The sequence below is a fragment of the Tamandua tetradactyla genome, chromosome 10 (genome assembly GCF_023851605.1).
Source record: "Tamandua tetradactyla isolate mTamTet1 chromosome 10, mTamTet1.pri, whole genome shotgun sequence".
Lineage (NCBI taxonomy): Eukaryota > Metazoa > Chordata > Mammalia > Pilosa > Myrmecophagidae > Tamandua > Tamandua tetradactyla.
The window spans coordinates 15436070-15460737 of NC_135336.1; the positions used below are offsets into that span (position 1 = coordinate 15436070).

General features: G+C 34.6%; 1 protein-coding gene across 1 annotated transcript in view; it reads right to left on the reverse strand.

Annotated features, from left to right (window-relative positions):
• Positions 1-24668, reverse strand: part of ACAP2 (ArfGAP with coiled-coil, ankyrin repeat and PH domains 2) — a 194773-nt gene that overhangs the window by 5050 nt on the left and 165055 nt on the right. The window contains exons 15-23 of the mRNA XM_077119331.1: positions 23731-23939; positions 23338-23407; positions 20862-20953; positions 18377-18561; positions 17397-17489; positions 16612-16799; positions 16069-16178; positions 8694-8804; positions 5182-5243 (exon numbers count right to left, since the gene is read on the reverse strand). Of these exons, the coding sequence (XP_076975446.1) occupies positions 5182-5243; positions 8694-8804; positions 16069-16178; positions 16612-16799; positions 17397-17489; positions 18377-18561; positions 20862-20953; positions 23338-23407; positions 23731-23939 (1120 nt within the window). The remainder of the gene's footprint in view (positions 1-5181; positions 5244-8693; positions 8805-16068; positions 16179-16611; positions 16800-17396; positions 17490-18376; positions 18562-20861; positions 20954-23337; positions 23408-23730; positions 23940-24668) is intronic.

Below are 24668 nucleotides of genomic sequence, written 5' to 3' on the forward strand. Positions count from 1 at the left end.
TAATCAAGCTTTAGTGCTTAATTAATACTACTATAACGCTTAAAAAATAATAAATCCTAGAAAATAACTATAAAATCCTGGTTTCACATTTAGTCAGAAGTTTATTTACTGTAAGCCATTTGAATAAGAATGCTATGGCAAACAGGAATAAATACTAAAGACATCTGCTAACTTAGAGTAATAAAACAAAACTGTATTTAACGTGTATATGTAAAAATATGCTTATAGAAGATTATAGATATTGATATTATAGAAGATTGAATACTACCTTCTTGCCATGATAAACTAAATATATAAATACATACACAAATACAGATTAATTCCTCAAAGGATTTGTGTAAAGTTAACCTATTTTTCAAGATGAATCATTTATCATGAATGTTTCCCGCCAAACATTAGCTTTATTCAGAAGTTTGGCAAAATATTGTTCTCAAATTTACACCATCAAATATGGTTTTAGATGAGTATTGTTGCAACATGCTTTTATAATTATTTCCAATTAGATGCCTTGCATCCATCTTAAAACAAACTCATTGCTACAGTGGTTGTTATTAATGCAGTAAGTTTTATCAGCTTTAAAAAAGCAAGATTTTTGAGGCAATAGATGTCATACCAAAAGCTAGAGAATTAGGGAAAAGTTAAGGGAGAAGGATAGGATCTAGTAAAAAGGTTTAACAGCATAACCCAAGATTTTTAATGAAAAAAATTGTAATTCTTTTACTATTTACTCTCTTTTAATATTTAGTCTATATAAAAAAGCAATTTACTAAAATCTCTACATAGCTTTCAGTTAACCCGGCAAATTTTTTCACTACCTGAATCAATCAGACCTAATCAATCTAATTTATTTAAATAAAGAAAAAAACCCGTTAGTAAGAAGAGTATCTTAACAGGATAGTTGAAAATAACACCTAACTCCTAATTATTACTAAACCAATAAAAATAAAGGTTGGAACAACTGGTAAGACAATCTAATTATACCCGTGATTTCTTAAAAGTTTACTTCCACATTAAAAGACAAAAACTATAATCTATTTTCATTTTTAGCTATTCTAAAATTATAAAATAAGAGAGCAACATTAAATAGCAATTAACAAACCATACAAAATAATTAAAATTTTCTTATCCTTTGATATTGAATTAAAATATTTAAAATATTTATTGTAAACATTATAAATATTTTTAAAATACTATTTAAATTGGATCTGGAATTTTACTTTCCAAGAAAGTGTAAAGTGCTGATCATAATACAAAAATACCACACTTATTTTACCATTCAACACCAAAAGTAACTTAAAAGGCACACATTATACATTCAAGAAGAAATAGGAAGAAGGATCTAGCAGACGATAATGCCAAATAGTTTACAGATAGCACCAGGTGAGCATTCTCAAGTATTACAACAGTACAATGGCAATATATGGCTTCTACTATTAACAATGCATATTTTGCAGAACAAACTGTGGGATTATTTATCTTTCTGTGGTTCTCCAGTTTTTGTTGTTAAATCTTCTAGTACCTATTACACAAGTACATTTAGTAGATCCATTGTACCATGCAAAACAAATTATAAATCTTCTCATTCATTGAATTAAATGCTTCCTTGAAGGAAACTGTTGGTGCTACTTGGTACACAAATCATTGGTTTCACTGACTGATTACATTTTTAAAAACTGAGTACAATACAAAAAGAAGGCTCCACCTTCTCACACACACACACACACAAACTCTGTGTTAATAATCAGTTTCTAACAAGACATTAATGCACTAGCAATATACTACCTTTCTTAGACCTAGAAATGTATTGTCAAAAAAGCAAATGTAATAGCAACAAGAGATTAAGATATTTAATATAATTAGTACAAATTGGACTTCAATGTGATTCTTTAAAATTTAACTATAATCTTAGTAACTTAGAAATTTTCCCAAAGCAAATATAACTTGTCTACACTGTAGCACATAATCAAAACCACCTGGAATTCGTCCCCCTGGAATGTTCAAAGAGCATATTTAACAATTTATAATAAACAGTAAACAATTAATTACCCAATATTTTTAATACCTAACCACATGCTATTTCCCTTCAGATAGCTAACTTTTCTATGTGCAAGGGCAATTCTGAGTTTTTTTAATGTGAACTACTATATTTCCACTACTAGGTTAAAACTGTCTTTGATTTTGGTATTCATAATATCCATCACAAGAGCAGTTAGGATAATCAAAGATTTTGCTCATTTTGTTCTTGAAATGTACTCCCTCAAAGGCATCACGTGATACCCCACCCCCAGAGGATCGCGCATAGGATCCTGCCCTTCTGGGTTGATAACAGCTTCCGTTTTAAAAGTGATTACATCATTCCCAACCTTTGCCTACAAAATACTCTCATAACCACTAGTGGTTCACCAAAGCAATGATTCTCAGCTGGCTAAAATACTCTGCCAAAGATCAAGAAAAGTATGGAGCCAGGAACTGTGGTAACTGGGTTCTAACAACTGAGAGTAGGGTGTGATATTTCACTCATCCACCCAGGCCCCTTAAGAGTTACAGGAACTGATAAGGGGGATAATCTTCTTTTCGGTAAACGTGTTCTTGTATCACCTTGCAAAAAATAGAGTCCTAGGCCTTTTAGGGTTGTAGATATAAAGTTCAGAAGTCAGGTTTCCTGGAAATAGGTCCATGATTGCCAAAGATTAGATCCAAGCCTTTTAAACAGTAGAGTCCTTCATTATCAAAAGATCAAAAATACCTGTATTTCAAAATTATTCGAAAATCTGAGGTTTTCTTTCTATTACTAAGGGCAATCAAAATCTATGAGAGAAAAGTTTGGAGTGATAAGAACAGGAGGAAATAGAAGAGCTGCTACCCGCATGAATGTATCTGCTCTCCAAAGACACATAAAGGAAAAGTACCCAAACAGCACTTGCTGTACCATTTCACCATGTCACCTGTATAAGTATAAATTGTTCTGCTTTAAGTATTAGTCCCTCTGAATGAGTTTAAAATCTAAATATTATCAAGATGATCTATTTGAAGATCTCCTTTTATTCTTCTGATATACCATTTCCAGAAATCTGATCTACTTTTGAACCCCTAAACTAAAATATGAGAGTGGTAGAAAAGCTTGTTTTAAAATCACCCTCCCCAATCCATCCCCCCAATTTTCATTTAAATAAGTTGGAAAAAACTATTTTTTTCACTCCTGATTGGAAAGTACTTATTTGCATACTTATATATAAACTTATACATAAATGGCAGTGAAAGAGACATCTGAATGCTACTAAGGATGGCAGCAGAAAGCACTGCGGGTAGAACTAGAGGTGGCAAGAACAAAGAAGTCTCTATCCTGTCAAGCTTCCCAACTCTAGAAAAAAGCCAATCACTGACCTTCTGACTAATTAGATGGGTGTAACTTCATTAGCAAATACCTTAAGGAAAGAGCGGCAGACTAAACATTTAAATTTAAAATTTCACGGAAAAAAATGTTTTAACTTAAAATTCTGAAGTTCACTCTTATCTCACAAATATCAGGTCATGTCCTTTAAACAATTTTTATTTTAAAGTGCTTCAACACAAAGGCCTCAAAAATGGCCTAGTAATACTATCACTTAAGTAATCTGTTACAAAATTATAACTTATTTAAAATCTAACATTCAAGTTTAAACTGAGTGGGTGAAATCCAGAATTAACACTGAAACTTCACCCTTAATCAGCACACTTATATCTTGGTATATCATGAGTCTGTAGTACTGTATGATCCATAGGATTAAACGAAGGCACCCTAGATTAGAAGCATCTAGCTGAAGTGCCTCTATTCTCAAAGTTCTAACCTGTTTCCTATTAAATTAGACCAAATATAATGATAAATACAGTCTCTGAGAAAAGAATGGTCCCACATTTACATTAATTATATATTAATCTGCTTAAAAATAAAAGCAAGAAGCTAGCATAAAGTACAGAAAATTCAGCTCATATTTAAACAGGAAGTAAAGATGATATTACCAGGCCACTTTAAAAATAATACGTTAATATTCATTGAAAAAAATGAAATATGTTCATTATAAACTGAACATTCCTCAAATATTTTAGCCATGGATTCCAGAAATTTTTTTTACCAATATGTATATCAATTTAAAATAGATAAATTAGTAATCTGTATATCCTAACTCAGGAAACTAGAGGTCCAATAATTACTTTCTTCTTTACTAAGAATGGCGCACAAGGATATGTTCATCAAAGAGAAGAACATGTTCAACAACACTTCTTCCTTTTCTTGACATCATGACTTAAGGTGAAAATTACTCAAAATATATGATCATGAACTGAGATTTCTCTAATAAGAATAAATCTACTTTGCCATCAGGCTCACAAAATTTTGTTCTACATACTTTCACTTATCGAAAAGATACTGTACGATTCACTGGGGCAAAGCTGTAAGATAAAATGGGACCTTTTCCCTCTACTTTATATACTAACTCCACTCCTATTATGGACTTCTCAACTTACTGGTAAATTTTTTACCCTTCAACTAAGTCGTAGCTTGAAGCACAAATCTTTTTCTTCATATCTTTCATACTGGCTTGTTTTTTTTTACAGGGGCAGGCACCAGGAAACAAACCTGGGTCTCTGGCATGGCGGGCAAGAACTCTGCCTGCTGAGCCACTGTGGCCCTTCCCTTCCATACTGACTTTTTATATGCCAAAACACACGGTGATTTGCTTTCTCCCTGAACACAACTTATATAAATTCCCTGAATGACAAAAATAAAATAATTTTGTTATATTCACTTGACAATAAAACAGAATTCCAAAAAGAAGAAGTCTATTGTGCTGCTGAAGTGTATAAAGAACACATTACCATTCCATTCACTTCACTGGAATGTATATGGAAGACATCTATACAGCAGATAAAGCAAGTCAGCAGCCAGGGTTAAATACAGCAAATAATGTATACTCTAATAGGAATAGTTATAGATTTGTAAAGGCCTGGCAATTAGCCACCCAAGAAATTCATTAAGTACAGTACACAGTTAACAAACTCACAATTTACAAGTAGGTTATAAAAGCTCTATATAGTACTATTTTAGTTTGCTACAGAACTAGGAATCTTCCAGTTGTAAACTGATAAATTCCTGAATGCACTTCTTATACTGCATCTCAGTGTGATTATTAGTAGAATATTGACCTGGCTGTCCATAAAGTCCTTCTGATTCACGCATCTCTTCATTCATTCTTGCTAAACGTAACCTAAAATGAAATAAAAAGATTTTTAGATGAAGTTACATAATATAAATGTCCATAAACTAATGAATTGCAGGTGTGCTGGTTTGAAAGGAAGTGTGCCCCCTAAGAAAAGCCATGTTTTAATATGTCCCATTTCATAAGGTAGAATAATCCCTATTCAATACTGCAGATTTGAAACTGTAATGAGATCATCTCCCTAGGTGATGTGATTTAGTCAAGAATGGTTGTTTAACTGGATTAGGGGATGACATGTCTCCACCCATTTGAGTGGGTCTTGATTGGTTTATTGGAGTCCTATAAAAGAGGGAATATTTTGGAGATTCAGAGAGATTCAGAGAGAGCAGAATGATGTAGCCATGAGATGCAGAGAGTCCACGAGCCAGCAACCTTTGGAGATGAAGAAGGGAAACGCCTCCCGGGGAGCTTCATGAAACCAGAAGCCAGGAGAGTAAGCTAGCAGATGACGCCGTGTCTGCCATGTGCCCTTCCAGCTCAGAGAGAAGCCCTGACTGCGTTCACCATGTGCCTTTCCAGATGAGAGAGAAACCCTGAACTTCATCAGCCCTCTTGAGCCAAGGTATCTTTCGCCAGATGCCTTTGATTGGACATTTCTATAGACTTGTTTTAATTGGGACATTTTCTTGGCCTTAGATCTGTAAACTAGCAACTCATTAAATTACCCTTGTTAAAAACCATTCCTTTTCTGGTATATTGCATTCCAGCAGCTAGCAAACTAGAACAGCAGGTAATACATGTAGTAACGTGTGTGTGTGTGTGTGGATATAAATATAAATTTTTTGAAACCAATTATTTACCACTAAAACTATCTTTTGGTTCATCAGACTCAGGAATCTGGAATCAAAACTAACATACAATACTCATGAAGGATGACAAAAGATTTCTGACAAGTGTATTCAGCTCAATATAAGCAGCTTCCCTACAGCAGGTTGCTTCCTCTAAACTCCAGAGTTTCCCTACAGCAATCTGTAAAACTTTTTAACTGCTAGCTGCTGAAATTATTGCTTCTACAATGTGAAAGCAATAGCCCAAAATAAGTTCACTCTGGATTACTCTGAGGCAAAGTAAGAGTGTATATAAATGTGTATAATATGTATAAATAACATGTATTGCCATGGATTATTTGAAACCTGGGACTATATTTAATATTCAAACATTATAATAAATGACTGTAGATGTTGGGAATTGAATCATGTCCCTCACAAAAGACATGCTTGGGTCCCAACCCTTGGTCCTGAGGGTGCAGACCCATTTGTAAACAGAACTTTTGAAGATGTTGTGAAGGTGTGCCCACACTGAATGAGGGTAAGCCTTAATCTAATATGACTGAAATTCTCATAAGCAAATGAAATATGACACAAAAGAGAATTATGGGGACCAACTAGAAACCGGAAGTCAGTGGAACCAGGAGGAGAAAGAAGACATCGTCATGTGCACCGCCATGTCATAGAAAATCAAAGGAACCCCAAAGATTGCTGGACAGCCAAAAGATACCTCCCCCAGAGGGAAGCAAGCCTTGTATCCTCTGAAACTGAGCTAATACATTTCTGTTGTTAAGCCAACCCCATTGTATGGTATTCGTTTTAGTAACCAGGAAGCTTAAATAAAGGTTACCAAGATTTTCCCAAGATTACCATATTAGTTATACATTTTTTTTGGGTAGTTAATCCTAGCAGCAGGAAGACATATAGCATTGGCTTAAGAAGACAAAAATTTCCTATTTTCTTGTTGACTGTAGGCAACGTTTTGAAATAGGCAAACACTGTCTTTGGTGCCCCTCACTTACTTTGTGTGCTCACTCACCTATCCTATGAAGCCACCAAATACCCAGATCTCTATCATCCTCTTACATTCTCTCTGTGGCAACTGCAACATCTGTTATGGGCTTTTCCTATCTTCAAAGTACTACAAATTCCCTTCATCTTCATCTCAACCACTGAGTGGGTTAATAATAGCTCCTTAGTCTTCCTTTGGTATTTGGATGCTTAGAGAGGACACTTATTTCAAAAATTGCTAAGTGAAAGTTCAAGTCCTCACACAAGGTAAAACTGAAAAAATTTAGATAATTTGAAGATGGATTTTTTTGAGGAAGGGGGCCATTACTACATAGGCACTGCACAGGAAGCTGCTTCAGAGTTGGTGCCTCTATACTATTTCTTCTTTTTTTCTGTAATAACTTAGCTTTCTACAATAGTAAACCTACAGTGATTATGTAGTTCTAAACTTTCTTTATGATAGTCTCCATAAACAATAACCCTTTCATTGGGGAAAAGATAGTGACTGCAGAGAAAGTATATTTTGCTATTTTGCTTTATTTTTTTCTTTTTAGATTGACAGAGGGTCAGAGAGGGTGATACATAGCAAGTCAAGAATTCTCAGTGGGAGCACAGGAATTCAAGGCAGTGGTGGAAGTTTTTCTTTGTAAGAGGCTGAGATTCAGGAGTGTGGATGGAGCTATCTCTACTCACATGACAGAGAAGTCACAAACTCTATGCTTCATTCAGCCCATTTGAGCTGAATGTGAATTCATACAAATATCCTTTAGACTTCCTACATAATCATGAAATGTCAGTGACCATCTCATATCTAGAATCCTTGTATAACAAACTATTTTGATCAAACTGATCAAAGATAAAAATCAAACTAAGACATCAAAGTTTTTTCTTTAATATACCACTTAAAATTTTACTCAATCGTGTAAAGCGACTGGTTTTTATCTTAAAATCAGTCTGGTATTCACATGAATAATTAAAAAAAAAAAAAAAAGATTCTTAAGTATCACTGCCTGGAAGTAATGCAAAAGTTACTAGCAAGAGTTACTAATATCAATGCAACTATCCTCCCTATTTATAATTCTATAATTCTTGGGGTAGGAATTAATCCTCTAATTCTTACTCTACAACTTCTATCCTGCTTCCCCAGCATTATATTAAAAGTTAAAGAAACCATTTTAGAGAAGGCACTGATTTTCTGTTTCCACTGGTCAGGCAGTATAGCACAAAGTGGATAACAGGGTTTTTTTGTTGTTATTTTACACAGGCAGGCACCGGGAAACGAACCAGGGTCTCCAGCATGGCATGCAAGAACTCTGCCACTGAGCCACTACGGCCCGCTCAATAACAGGGGTTTTAAAGCCAGAATTATGGATTCATATCCCAGGTCCACACTTACTAGCTGTGGACTATGGGCAAATTTCTCAAATAATCTGCTTTGACTTCCTCATCTTCAAAATGAAGGTAACAGTAATACCACCCTCAGAGCGTTGTTGTAAGAACAAAATAAGTTCATATATTTTAAGGTGCTTAGAGAAGTAAATGACATGTAGTAAATAACCAACCACTTTTAAGGTTCATACATAGCATGAAACACTATGTTAATACCCTGTACAAGTAATATACTATATGGGAAATATTCAAGTAAAGAGAAAACACTTACAAGGTCACTATATCAGCATTGGCCGCTTCTACAGCTATACTCAAAGGGTCTTTCCCTTCTTCATCAGTGGCATGTTGATTGGCACCTCGTTTTAAGAATAAACACACCTGCCTGTTAAAGGAAACAGCATTTTTAAAAGATTTCTAACAAGAAAAAAACACAGTATTCACTCTAAACATAGTAAATTCTACCTAACTTAAAGGAATAACATTTTAATTAGGAAAATTCTTGATTCATTCTACAGCTATTCTAACAACAAACATTCACCAAGAGTAAGCATGTTATAAGTGTCAGGGTATTTTCAAATATTGTCTTTTTTTGATCTGGTGCTATACAGCATGGTAGGACATATCCATTACGGTCTCTTCAAAGAACAAAATAAAAAAGATGTATATAGAGCTCTATGCCACATAAACAAAACAAAAATCAATCAAGGCCATTATCTGGGAATGAGTAAAGCCAAGGCAATATTAATATAACATGTTAATGATACTACAACTGCAAAAGACTGGGAACTAATCCTCCTACTATACTGTACAAACACTCATAGTAATTTGAAGAATTGACAAAAAAGAAGAATATATGAAAGGATGAGTAAATAGAGGCTACGAATTAAAATGAGAAGAATTAGTATCTGTTTAATTTATAGAAAAAAAAACGAAGAATGAGTTAAATACTACCTTTTTCAGTATTGAAAAGCTTTTACACAGATGTTATCAAACTGGTTCTCTTTATTGGTAGTGGAAAAGAAAAAATTAACAATAAAAATAGAAGATGCTCTAAATGAATGCAAAAAACAGCTTTTTGATTATCAAAATAATAAGAACTGGATATTGTGAGATATCTTCTTAAAAAGCAATTACCTATGACATAAACTTTTCAAATAAGGCAAACAATTTGACTTCATTTATAACTTAAAATGAAAAGTACATTTGTATGGTTTTGTTGTTCTAAAAATAAATATTGTTCTAAACTACAAACAAAAATTTAGTTTAGATTTTGACTTCAGCATTATGCTAAAGCTAAATGTCAACACACACAGGGATCTGGAAAGGGGTATGGACTCTCTGCGGAAAAAAAGGAAATGTCTGCAGATAGAATATGGTGGCAAAGGCATGTCTATACAGTTAGGCTGAGGCTGGATTGTATGATGTGTGAATAAAACTATTTAAAAACAAACAGAGAGAAACAAGTGCTTGAGAAAATGAGAAGAGATGTACCTACTTTTTATATAACTTTTTTTTTATAGTGTAACATATATAAAAAACAAAGAAATAAAAAAGCAAACCAAAATAGAATTTTCAAAGCACTCGTCAACAAGTAGTTACAGGACAGATCCAAGGGTTTGCCATGAGCTACCATACAATCCTCTCAGATTTTTCCTTCTAGCTGCCCCAGAATATAGGAGGCTCTAAGGCTTAAATATTCTTTTATCACCACAATCAACTTTTGTTCTATTTTTAAAAAAATAACATATATGCAAAAAAAGCAAAACATTTCAAAGCACAGCACAACAATTAATTGTAGAACACATTTCAGTGTTTAACAATTCCACAATTTTAGATTTTTACTTCTAGTTGCTCTAAGATACTGGGGACTAAAAGAGATATCAATTTAATGATTCAGCATTCATATTCATTTGTTAAATCCTATCTTCTCTGTGTAACTCCACCATTATCTTTGATCTTTCTATCCCTCTCTTTTGGTGTGTTTGGGCTATGGCCATTCTACCTTTTTCATACTGGAAGAGCTGTCAATAATATGTGGTAAGGAGATGGAATTATCTGATGTCCTGGAGAGGGTGGGCCCTCTAGGTTTCAGGACTTATCTGGACCAGGGACCCATCTGGAGGTTGTAGGTTTCTGCAAAGTTAGTCTAGTGCCTGGAACCCTTGTGGAATCTTATATATTGCCCTAGGTGTTCTTTAGGATTGGCTGGAATGGTCCTGGTTGGGGGTTGGCAGGTTATGATAGGTAGCAAGGTCTACCTGAAGCTTGCATAAGAGCAACCTCCAGAGTAGCCTCTCGACTCTATTTGAACTCTCTCTACCATTGACACTTTACTAGTTACACTTCTTCTCCCCACATTGGTCAGGATGGAATTGTGATACCACGGTGACAGGGCCAAATTCATCCCTGGGAGTCATCTCCCACATCGCCAAGGAGACTTTCACCCTGATGTCATGTTCCATGTAGTAGGGAAGGGAGTGATTTCATTGCAGACTTGGGCTTAGAGTGAGTGAGGCCATATCTGAGCAACAAAAGAGGTCGTCCAGAAATAACTCTTAGGCATACCTATAGGTAGGCTAAGCTTCTTCACTACCTACATAAGCTTCACAAGAGTAAGCCTCAAGACCAACGGCATGGCCTATTGATTTGGGCATCCCTAAAGCTTGACACAGCATCAGGGGATTTCCTGATGGTAAAGTTTAATAGTTCCAGATTTTCTCTCCCATTTCTCAAGGGACTTTGCCAATACTTTTTGATTATCCACTTAATATAGTCTAGGATGTATCTAGGCATTACATTAGGCTATACAGGATTAAAGGCCCTCATTCTTATTCTGGGTTCCCTGTGTTTCAATTGTTCAAATGACCTATACAGATAGGTTTAGTTAAATTATGTGCTACAAAAAAATTTCAGTTCCAAACCAAATAAACCTTTCTTCTTTTGGTCTCAAAGAGTAGGTGTGGTTCTAAAATATAGACAATGTTTTCCTTACCCCTGTGTTCTGAATTACTTTAACCCCAACCTGATTGGCTTCATTCTTATTTCTAAATATCAAGTTATATATACATAACAGCTTCTTGAAATCCAGAAATAATTATCACTCCAGATTAAATGTGTCATCTATAAAAGCTTACAATCTAGGCCCCTATTTCCTTATAAGCATTTTCTAAAGGAGACCATACCATTGTTGTTCTTTTGTTTCTGGCTTATTTTGCCTCCCCAAATGTCCCACATGTTCATTCACATTGTTGCTTGCCTCCTGACTTCGTTCCTTTTCTTTTGTAGCAGCACCACATTTGTTCATAAGTATACCCTATCATTTGCCAATCTACTTCTCTGTCAGTGCATCCTTCAGCCATCTGCATTCATCAGGGATCCTGTATAGTGCCCAAAGTTCACAGTCCTTCAGCACTCTCAATTTTAGATGCTTTCATTGTTCCAAGAGAAAGAAAACCAATAAACCTCGCTAAAGAGGAAATCTAAACCTCCTCTTATCTCTTGTCCCTCCCTCCATTATTTACCTCTGTTGTTGCTGTGTTAGTGCTGATGGTTTCCTTTTAAACATATCCTGTAGTAGGAAATAGCAGTTCTCCCCCTGTACTCAGGGCTTAAACACTCTTTGTACATGAATCACACCTTTGAAGCAATCTTGCAAGAACTAATTTATATTTCTAGTGTTAATCAGTGGGACACGTAGGTGTGTAGAACCCCTTTCCATCTTGTTCAACTTCAGTATGGTAATATTACTTATAGACCCACTAGAAGATGGCCTTCACTTCTACCTGTTCCCTTAAATTGGAGTTTAACCTCATTAGCTAACCATTCTAGCTTTGATGTATCTCAAAGAAGCCTCTGATTTTACCTTACCATGGACATAAAAGTGGAATCATACAATATCTATACTTTGGTGTCTGGTTTATTTCACTCAACATTATGTTCTCAAGTTGCATCCACCTTGTCATGTGCTTCAGGATGTCATTTCATTTTACTGCTTCATAATATTCCATTGTATGTATATACCACATTTTGTTAATCTACTCATCTGTTGATCGGTATTTGGTTTGTTTCCATCTTCCTTTTTTTTTGACGATTGTGAATAATGCTGCTATGAACATTGGTGTGCAAATTTCTGTTTGTGTCATTGCTTTTAGCTCTTCTGGGTATATACCAAGTAGGGCTATTGCTGTGTCACAGGGCAACTCAATATTTAGTGTCGTAAGGAACCACCAAACAGTCTTCCGTAGTGGCTACACCATTATACATTCCCACCAGCAGTGCATAAGTGTCCCAGTTTCTCCACGTCTTCTCTAACATTTATAGTTTCCTGTTTGTTTAATAGCAGCCATTCCTACAAGTGTGAGGTGGTATCTCATTGTAATCTTGATCTACATTTCCCTTATTAGCCAATGAAAATGAACATCTCTACATGTGCTTTTGAGCCATCTGTATTTGTTCTTCAGAAAAATGCCTATTCATATCTTTAGCCCATTTTATAATTGGGTTGTTTGTTCTTTTGTTGTTGAGTTGTTTGATATATTTGTGTATGCAGGATATCAAACCTTTGTCCAATGTGTGATTTCCAAATATTTTCTCCCATTAAGTTGGCTGCCTCTTCACCTTTTTGACAAAGTCTTTTGAGGTGCAGAAGCATTTGATGTTAAGGAGTTCCCATTTATCTATTTTTTCTTTTGGTGCTTGTGCTTTGGGTGTAAAGTTTAGGAAGCTACCTCCCATTTCTTGAAGATGCTTCCCTACATTTTCTTTTAGAGCTTTATGGTGCTAGTTCTTATATTTAGGTGTGTAATCTACTTTGAGTTGATTCTTCTGTAGGCTATAAGATAGGGGTCCTCTTTCATTCTTTCGGTTATTGATATCCAGTTCTTCCATGTCCTTTATTGAAAAGACTATTTTGTCCCATTTCAGAGGATTTGGGAGTCTTGTCAAAAATCACTTGACCGGGCGGGCCACGGTGGCTCAGCAGGCAGAGTTCTCGCCTGCCATGCCAGAGGACCCGGGTTCGATTCCCGGTGCCCGCCCATGTAAAAAAAAAAAAAAATCACTTGACCATAAATTTGGTGATCTATTTCTGCACTCTCGATTAGATTCCATGGGTCAATGCTTCTATCTTTGTACCAGGACCATTCTGTTTTGAGCACTGTGGCTTTATAATAGGTTTTAAAGTTAGGGAGTGTTAATCTTCCCACTTCATTCTTTTTTAGGATACTTTCAGCTATTCAGGCTCTCTTTCCCTTCTAGATGAATTGTGGCAGCTACATCTACCCAAGTCTTCAAAGTAGGTTGTTGGAATTTTGATTTGGTACTGTGTAGAATCTGTATATCAATTTGGGGAGAACTGACATCTTAACTATATTTAGCCTTCCTATCCATGAGCAGGGAATGTCTTTCCACCTATTGAGATCTTTTTTATTTCTTTTAGAATTGTTAAGCATTTTCCTGTGTAGAAGCCCTTTACATCCCTAGTTAAATTTATTTCTAAGTAGTTGATTCTTTTAGTTGCTATTTTGAATGGAATTTTTTCTTTAATTGACTCTTCAGTTAGGTCATTACTTGTGTATAGAAACGTTTCTTTTTTTTGCACATTAATTTTATATACTGCCACCTTGCTGAATTTGTTTATTCGCTCAAGTAACTTTGCTGTAGATTTCTCAGGATGTTCCAAGTATAATATCATGTCATCTGCAAATAATGAAAGTTTTACTTCTTCCTTTTCAATTTGGATGTCTTTTTTTCTTTGTTCTGCCTAATAGCTGTAGTAAAACTTTTCTCACAATACTGAATAATAGTAGTGATAGTGGGCATCCTTGTCTCATTCCTGATCTTAGGAGGAAAGCTTTTAGTCTCTCATCGAGTACGATGCTGGCTATTGGTTTTTCATTATCCCCTTTATCATATTGAGGTAGTTACCTTTGATTGTTGTCTTTTGGAGTTTTTATCAGAAAAGGATGCTAAATTTTGTCAAATATTTTTACAGCATCAATCAAGATGATCATGTGATTTTTCCCTTTCGATTTGTTAATATGCTGTATTACATTAATTGATTTTCTTGTGTTGAACCATCCTTGCATTCCTAGTATAACCTCCACTTGGTGCATTTTCTAATTTAACTTGTATGGTCAGTTTAGTTGAACATGATAAGTACATGGAATCTTGAATAAGGCATGAGATTTTGTTGATTTGTCCAGGTTAGTATGATGCCCTTATAAATCCCAGTGTGATTTGGACTGTGAATAAGAAGTTTTTGCAAAGACCATTTGGGGGACTGGTGAGAAAGGGGGAAATATTCAACTTCCCTGTATGGAGAATTTCTGATATCCCTGCAAGCAGTAATGACAACCAAATCAATAGGCTCTTAATCTTGGGATCTGCCCCTAAGAAACTTATTCCCGCAAAGGATAAGCTAAGCCTACTTAAAATTAGGCCTAAGAGTTACCCCAGAGAACCTCTTTTGTTACTCAGAAGTGGCGTAAGTGGACAGAACAAGTGAACTCACTACCCTCCCCACCCTCATCCCCCACACCCCATGGAGGGCATGACTCCCAGGGGTATAAAAATCTCTATGGCAACATGGACAGAAATCCCGGGATAAACCAGGACCCACCATCAAGGGATTGAGAAAACCTTCTCAACCAAAAGAGAGAAGAGAGAAATGAGCAAAATAAAATGTCAGTGGCTGAGAGATTTCAAACAGAGTCAAGAGATTATCCTGGAGGTTATTCTTATGCATTATGTTGATGCCCCTTTTTAGTTTATGGTGTACTGGAGTGGCTAGAAGGAAGTACCTGTGACCGTAGAGCTGCATTCTGGTAGCCTTGTTTCTTGAAAGTGATTGTATAATGATAAAGCTTTTATAATGTGGCTGTGTGATTGTGAAAACCTTGTGTCTGATGCTCCTTTTATCTAGGGTATGGACAGATGAGTAAAAAATATGGATAAAAAAAATAAATGACGGGGGGACAAAGGTTAAAATAAATTGGGTAGATGAAAATACTAGTGGTTAACGAGAGGGAGGGTAAAGGGTATGGTATATATGAGCTTTTGTTTCTTATTTCTTTTTCTGGAGTGACACAAATTTTCAAAAAAAGATCCTGGTGATGAATACACAACTCTGTGATGATACTGTGAGCCATTAATTGTTTACCATGTATGGAATGTTTGTATGCTAAGAATGTTTTTATGTTTGTATATTAATTTTTATCAATAAAAATATTTTTTAAAATAAGTATTTGATTTTAGCTACCCTATGGAAAAACTAAAAATCTCAAAGTAAAAAAATTCTCCCAAAGTAGGTTCTGCATGTGTTATATACATAATACACACCTATAACTATACAGACTTAAGCTGTCTAACAAAATCATCACAATTTCAGTAACAGAGAAAGTTACAGTAATAACAAGTTAAGTTTTGCAACTTTCATATCTGATAAATAAGGGCTTTTTTCTGAATGAGATTTCCAAAAAATTTTAAATTCCATAATGACAATAGAACTCATAGAAAATATCACTTTACAAACTCTAAGTAGAGGCCTTAACCTGAGAAAAGGCAAAATACTTATTTTAAAAACAAAAAAATAAGCAAAAATAATTTTTAAAAAATAATAAAGTAAATATTTAAGCACTACAGTTTACCCTGTGTGACCTAAGACAGTGGCATGATGTAGTGGTCCCCGCCCTTGTACATCTCTTTGGTTCACATTAGCACCATTCTGTAGGAGGAACTCGCATGTCACCAAGGAACCCTTAGAGAAGGAAAAAAAGAAGAAAAAAAATGAAAAAAAGAACAATAAGAAATAACGATATATTTCTGTTTAAAGACAGTATAGTTTTATTTACTTTACTCAACTAGCCTTTCCATTATATCCTCCCCAAAAAGAGAAAATATCCTCCAAAAGGAGAAATTATATTATTTTCTTCTACTTCCTTCTTCTAATAGGAATTTAATTTTCAGATTGTGATCTAGCAAAACAGTTTTCATTATTATAATTCTCTTCCTTAAGAAAAAAAATTGATTAAACAAAGTCAAATGTTATGCTTAGAAACCACACAGAAGCTTCTATTTTCCAACCCATCTTTTAAAGCAAAAAATAATACTAAGGCCATGTTCTAAAAGGAATCAACAATTTTTTTTTTAAATTTTACTATCACAGAAAACCTCAATGTACAAATCCGTACCCCTAATACGGCTTGAATAAGTGGTGTCGCTTTGTTTTCTTCTGAATTAGCCCAGTTCACATCTGCACCGTGAGCCAAAGCCTCAGCCATTTTAGGAAGGTTTTTCTCATATGAAGCCCTATAAAGCTGAAGTCCTGGATTAAGATGCTTAGAATCAAGAAACACAGAAGAATCTTGCCTTTCTCCCTCTGAAAACCAAATACAGACACACCAATAAAAATGAGCTCTTTAACGTTTCACAATGTGAAAGCTATGATGTAAGAAACCACTAATCTGCTATAATAAGCTTATGGGAGATTTTCTCATAAAGATCTTATTTCCAATAGATTAATTCCCCAAACATTCAACCTTCTCCTATATAAACATCAACTGGTATGCCAGGTCTTTTGCCAGTATCCAATGGGTAGGTTAATGACTCTCTACTGGATTGAAACTATATATAAGGCCTACATTTTAGAACTCAGAAGAGGCAGCAATGATTCCTAAAGGATTTTAGTACTAGACTAAACCTCATTTCAACTCTAATATTGTCTAATACTGTCACAATTTGCAGTATAAACACTTCAAATAATTTGAAGAGTGCACACTACCCTGAGTATTCTATAAGACCAGAATCACTGAAATCCACGGAGAGAATATGGGAATAAAGCACAGGTCAAAAGAAAAACCAAATGGGAAAGCTGCTGATTTCTTCCTCCTGATAAGAAAAGAGAGTCACGAGGAAAGATCAAGTTTTGTAGGGAACTTTTAGCACATATCATGAAGTTTGGAGACTGCAAACTCACCAGGATCATATAAACTATTGGCTGATACCATGGAGGGTAAAGATTCTCTTATATCATCAGAGCTCTGTTGGATTCCACTGTCATTACTTTTCACTGTTTTAAAGAAAAATCAGCTAGTGATTAAAGTTCACATCATTTAAAAACTAATATTCCACATACAGTTTTTAAACTGAATTCTTACATGTCAGCATAAACTCAATCACCACCAGTAGGATACATTAAATACAATTTTAATCCTTTCAAACACTTAGCTTATCAAGATATGAATTATCACAAAGCTTGAAAATAAACTTATTTTCAGAGGTGTTGACACATCTGGATAATAACCCCGTAATATTCCAGGGGTAGTAAAAAGCTGAATTTATTGTATGACTGCAAGTAATGTATAACTCTGAGACAATGGGTAACATCTAGAGAAATGGCCACACTGCACAATGACCACTGGCACAGACTTGGAATGCTCCACAACAGCAGTACTTACTACTACGCAGTTTTGAAGAAGTATCAAAGTAGGAGAAGAGTGAATCTAGTTCATCAGGACAGAACAGAGACTCCCGCCTGGCCTCGTCGCTATTTACAGCAACCACTGAGGACATGCAAGTTAGCAAAGCACAAAGCAGGCAGTAAGAAGGGAAAAGGGTAGGAAAAAACATTATTGGGAAAAATTGTGGAGGAAAAATAGGGAGGAAATTAGGTGGTTATTCAGATACTTAGGGCTTTCAGGCATGATTTATAATCCCCATCTCCACTTGCATTTAAACATTTTCATTCCTTAATATATACACAGTACCTAGAAATTTGAATTATCATAGCATTGTTTAAACTTAGCTGTTGTAAACACATAGAAATCCAATTTTTCCTTAGACTATATTGGAGTAAATAGATTTTTAGCATTTACAAACCCTATTTGGCTATTAATTCAGATATCATAAAAGTGACTATCAGCTTAGAAAATATTTATATAGACAACAAGTAAGTACCTGAACTTTGGGCAGATGCTCTGATTTGATCACCTGGCCCAAGCTTAGGAATGCTCAGTCTCTTTTCTTCACACCTTTTGGAAACGGTCTTTTTTTCTTGCTCAGAAGGTGATGATGTTATAGAATATTTATCCACAAATTTTCTCTCCACATATTTTGCTCTGATATACGCCTCTTTCTCCTGTCTGGCATACATAAAAATGTCATGACATTGCACTTAGTCCCTTAGCTAGCTAATACTTTTGAAAAGAAACCATTTATGTTGAATATTTTCAGAGAAAATCACTATTGGTTAAAATTGAATTTGGGATATTATGCAATATATTTTGGCTTCCAAATATTTAATGAACTACTATTACATGTTCAAAGGAAACACAAATAGTAACCTGAAAAATCGCAAGAATTAACATGATATCCTTTTATTTGCTTAATTCCTGCTCAATCATTTCTATATTTATTCTCTCATGCTGTAAACAGAACGAAAAACACTATAAACAAGAAGACTATAAAAACTTATAGAAGTAACATTAGTTTCATTTTTACCCAAGAAGAATGAACAAATATTGAAAACCACAATTTTCCATAAGATCGCAACTTTAAAACAATGTAAACTGCAAGGAAAGAAATGATAAAATTTAAATTTCGATTTATGATGCATCATAAAATGCCAAATCTGTTCTACCTTTTTTTTTTTTAACTTATATCCTTTCAAGATGTTTAGGTCTTTAGCAAAAATAGAAGGGTATTTAAGGTCTAAAATATTCTATAAGGCTCTGTATTAACAAAAAAATAACTAAGAGTTGGATTCAAGTGGTATTAGTTTACAAAGCAATAGCTTTTAAAATATTATAGATTATATATAAAGATTTACTCAAGCATAAAATCCCAAAACAGAATTATTAACAAATAAAAGTTTAATGCTAAAAAAACTCATGGAGGGGGCAGGCCACGGTGGCTCAGCAGGCAGAGTTCTTGCTTGCCATGCCGAAGACCTGGGTTTAATTCCCAGTGCCTGTCCATGCAGGAAAAAAAAAAAAAAAAACACCTCATCAAGGGGGTGCAAGGCTAGTTCAGCAGTAGAAATCTTGTGTGACATGCAGGAGACCCAGGTTAAAAAAAAAGATCAACAAATGGTGCTGCAATAATGGGATAGTTACATGGATAAAATGTGACCCCACCCACCATACTGCATATATAAAAACAAAGAAATAAATAAAACTCATGGAGTTAATATCTAGAATACAGGTTACCAGATGATAGAATGAGGATAGAGAATGGAGAGTCGATAACTAATTTGGGCAGAATTTTTAATGAGGTTGTTTGTAAATGTTTGGAGATGGAGAGAGGTGATGGAAGCATATGATCATGAGTGTAATGAACAGCAGTGAACCGTGTGAGTGACTATTGTTGACAGGGGAAGTTTAGGGTCATGTATGTCACTAGAAGGAAAGCCAGAGGATGAAACATGGGACTGTATAACATAGTAAAGCATGTTGTGGGAAGATGAATGTGGTTAGCAGTACAAATATAAGAATGTTCTTACATAATTAGAACAAATGTATGTCGCTATTACAAGGTGTTAATGATAGGGTGTTATGTGAAGAAAAAAATACACCTAAGGCAGACTATGGACTATATTTAATGGTAATACTTTAACATTCTTCCATCCATTGTAAAAAAGGTACCACACCAATGCTAAGTGTCAATAACAGAGGGGTATAAGGGGTAGGGTTTTTCTTTTTGGAGAAATGAAAATGTTCTCAAATTAATTGTGGTGATGAAAGAACAATTCTGTGATTATACTGAGAGTCACTGATTGTATATATTGGTTGGATTATATGGTATGCATAAAATTGCTTAAAAAAAAAAGTTTAATGCTAAAAGTAAAGAAACATAAAAGCTAAAAACACCAAAGTAATTATGTACCTGAAGGCAATGATTCTTACCCACTTCTTAAGATGAGCCTCCACAGAAGTAGAAGTATAATTTCAAACACAGCAATTAGATACTTTACCCTTACCAGAAGCTAAACTTTTCAACTGATTCTTCAACATCATAATATGAAGTATGTGACTCATAATATTTGTTGAACAAAGTCAAGCAATGTAAAATTATTCCTTGTAGGTACTAGAAACTTGATCCTTGGGGACATTTTTAAACAGATTGTCACCTTTTCAAGTCTGCCTCAAAGAGAGCTTTGGTCTACTGTAATTGCTAAGAGCTTTTACATTCCTATATAAAGTCAATTTTTAAGATTTTCTCTCATCTGGATACTATAAGTGAATTTATCTGCTCAATAACATATGCCTATCTGGTTATCATATCCAAAAAAAGATACCACATTTTGAACAGAAGCGGTAATGATCTCCTCTAAACACTTACTCTTCTGTATCACTATTATATAGTAATTATAATGAAATAATGTCATAGCTATATTCCTGATTAGAAAAAAAGAGGTAACACATTAAGACAACTGAAATAGTACCTTTGTCCTGGTTGTGGTTTCTTTATTCCCATTTTTTCCACCTTAGCTTCATAAACTCGATTTATAACATCATTTCCCAATTCACACATAAGCTGGCAAGAAAACAGAAAAAGAAGTCATATATTTCTAAAACAACTATCAAGTCCTTAATCCCCAAAACAAGTACACCTAATTTCTTGTGCATATGATGCAATTTCTAATTCTACAAAGAAGTGTAAAGTTAAAAGCAAACAAGACAAAAACTGGGAGAACTATCACCTTGGTACTGTACACCAAAATACACTCTTGTAAGATTATTTTTCCTATGAAGAAGAGTTTCTATTGATAACTACTCTATCTGTATGTCCAATAGTAAAGAAAGAATGCCAATAAAGCACTATATATATATATATATATATATATATATATATATATATATATATATAAAAAGGTGTGGTAACTTGTCTTCACCAGTCTTAGGAAAGCTAATGCCCTAAGTTAAAAGTAAGTGGTAAATTAATCGTGCGTTCTTTAGCAGTTTTCTCATCACCACCTTATAATTCTTACAAATACTCAAGTCCATCAAATTTACAACTATGTTGAAATTAATTTTGGACTTTTCCTTCTCCTTGGGTTCTATCTCCAAATGACAACCAAATCTTCATTATATTTTCCTATATTTTTTAGACTCCAGTTTTCCTCTTCATCTCTCCATTCATCTTTTTAATTCATTTCTATCTCTCCTCCCCTCACTAATAAATTATATGTGTAGTCTCTCAGTTAAACTTATTCCTTCTAGTCACTCCCAATTCCTGTCTTGACCACTAGACCAACAAGCAACATTTGAATCAAACCATTTTCCTGAAAAATCATATGTGGTAAAGGAAAGACTGGGTGCACACTGGGATAATATAACTGGAAGTTGCAGAGAATAGAGGTAAAGTGGTTGAGACAGGTGGATTGGGGGAAGAGGGAGAAGGTCTGGGCTGAAATAGCAAGAGGATAAAAATGCTATCTAGACCCAAGAACAGGAGCAAAGTCTGGGGAGAGCATTCTCCCAGAGTACACACTATGAGGGCAGGACAGAATGGTTTTCATTTCTCTTCTATTCGTTAGTAATGAGCCCTTTCAGATTTCCTTGCTTCTATCACATCTCTCTTATTTTCATGACTTCCTTTCTTTGTTTCTATTACCTCTCCCTCTCTCTCAGTTCCTCTCCCCTGTCCCTTCCCACAGACAAGGTACCACTTATAAAACTTGAAAATGCTATTTCCATCTTTGAGGAATTATCTCCAGTTTCATATACCATATTTTTTTCACTTTTAAAGATACCATTTTTTTTTCCAAACACTCCCTTTCCTGCTTCCCCTCATCCTCCATAACCTCTATCTACTTTCTATCGACTATGCTATATTTAGTTATCTCATAAGTGATACCATTCAGTATCTATGCTTATATGTCTTGTTTATTTCACTCAACGTAAGGTTTTCAGGGTTCGCCAAGGTTGCAACATGTCTCATAACTTTTTTTTCTTATGGTCAAAAACATTCCATTGTGTGCATGTACCACATTTTGTTTATCTGTTCATTTGCTGAAGGACAATTGGATTTTCCACCTTTTGGCTATAATGAGTAATACTATAAACACTGGAGGGTACTAATTATTATAGTAGCCCTAAAAAAAAAAAACTTGCACCACTAGTACTCATATTGGATGAGAATTGGAAGCACATCAACTCTATATACTATAGCAATACAGCTCTTTTTTTTTTGGAGGGGTGCATGGTCCAGGAATCGAACCTGGGCCTCCGGCATGAAAGGCGCACATTCTACCACTGAACCACCATGCACCCTACATCTTATATTTTTAACATTATATCTATGTTTATTTTATAATTATAAAAGATTAAGAATGAGATGCAGAAACTAGAATACTTTTTTCTTAATGAATGAACTGATTCGCAGTTAGGAATGCTACATGAAATGTGTGATTTAAAAAACCTGTTATGAGCTGTGCTCCGGTGGCCATGTTTCTTGAAGATAATTGTATGATGACATGGCTGTCGCAGTGTGACTGTGTGGTTGTGAGAGCCTTGTGTCTGATGTTCCTTTTGTCTACCTTATCAATGGAGAAGTAAAACATATGGATTAAAAATAAATAATAGGGGAAACAAATGTTAAAATAAATTTAGTAGATTGAAATGCTGGTGATTGGTGAAGGGGAGGGGTAAGGGGTATGGTATGTATGAATTTTTTCCTGTTTTCTTTTTATTGCTTTTTCTGAATTGATGCAGATATTCTAAGAAATGAACATGACGATGAAAAAAAAAAAAGCCTGTTATGAAAACACCAGATGTGCCAAAACAGCTTTAGATATGTTCCAGTACAATTTAGTTCATTATTACCATGTGAATCTCACAAATCTGTAAATCAACATTCTAAAATCTTCAGACATTTTATGTGAAAATGCAATATTTTTATGCAAATATGTATTTTACCTTTAAAAGTTCAGGCTCCCAGGTGTCCAAAGTTAAAGACCGTACTTTTGAAAAGTGAACTCCAAGACTCCTAAGTGAAAAAAAGACTGCATTAATTAAAGCTACTTAGTCTCTGCTTTCTTTGCAAATGTATGCAAATTCTTTTTCTCTTTTACTGTGACATAGTCTCTAATATAGCTTTCAACATAGATATAAATAGAAACAAATTTTTCTGATTAATAACAAATGGTGATCCAAAGTTCTCAAAAGCATTTTACAAGCCAGAAATTTATCCACTTTATGAAAGGTACAAAGGTACAAAATGGCACTTAAATAAGAAAAGTAGAAAAGGGTCTTCTAAGCAAGGCGACACAATAATACACTTTGCATTTGTCAGAAAGCAGCACTACCCACCGGTGAATCCCAGAGCACTCGATGCACAGGGTAATGCCCAGGTTGATACTGGCCCACCTCGGATCTGCAAGCCCACAGTCACAACAACTGGCATTGCCAGGGATACACTGGACCCGCTGTAGTGCACTTTCTCCTTTCAATAGTTTCTCTTTTGGTTCATTTCCAGATTCTAAGCTTCCTATGGATGGAGAGGATTTCTTGTCCAGCTTCTAAAAGAATTAAGATTTGTTAAAGAAAAAAAAAGATTCTGATATTATATTGCACGCTTCATGCTCCAAACAGAAGCTTCCAATCAATAAGTTATTAAAGGTTTATTATGGGTCAAATAATAAACCTATGAACTGTTCTAGATTAATGAAGATTCAAAGATGAAAAGATATAGGCTCTACCATCAATGGGCTTTTAGTCTAGTGGGGAGAAACATAAAAATATTGAAAATTATATATAATAACTAATACACTGGAGGTGTGCCTGAAATATGAGGGCATAGAGAAATGGAAACACAGTTTCATGTGCAGGGTAGGAAACAGAAGGGAAATGAAGCTATTAAGAATCAAAAATAAAATATCATTTCTGCCAAGTTATTCAATGAATGGTAAGCATTCAATGAAGTTTTTTAAATCACTGCAATAAAGTTGAAAACTGGAAAAGGTATGGTCTTCCATAGTTAAACACTAAAAAACAAATCAATTACATAATTATAATGACAAAGCCAATCAACAACAGAAGACTGTCTAAAATCTCATGGACTATTAGGTAAATAAGAAAAAAAGTAAAAGATGGCTGGTAAGCAAAAAGTTAATTTTTTAAGTATACAAGCTAAATCTCACTTGTCTGTACATGGCAATACTGACCAAATGCAAAGATGCAGTTAAGGGAAGTAAACACTATGAAAAGTCTACTGGATTAAAACATTTTCAACTTTAACAAGCCAGATT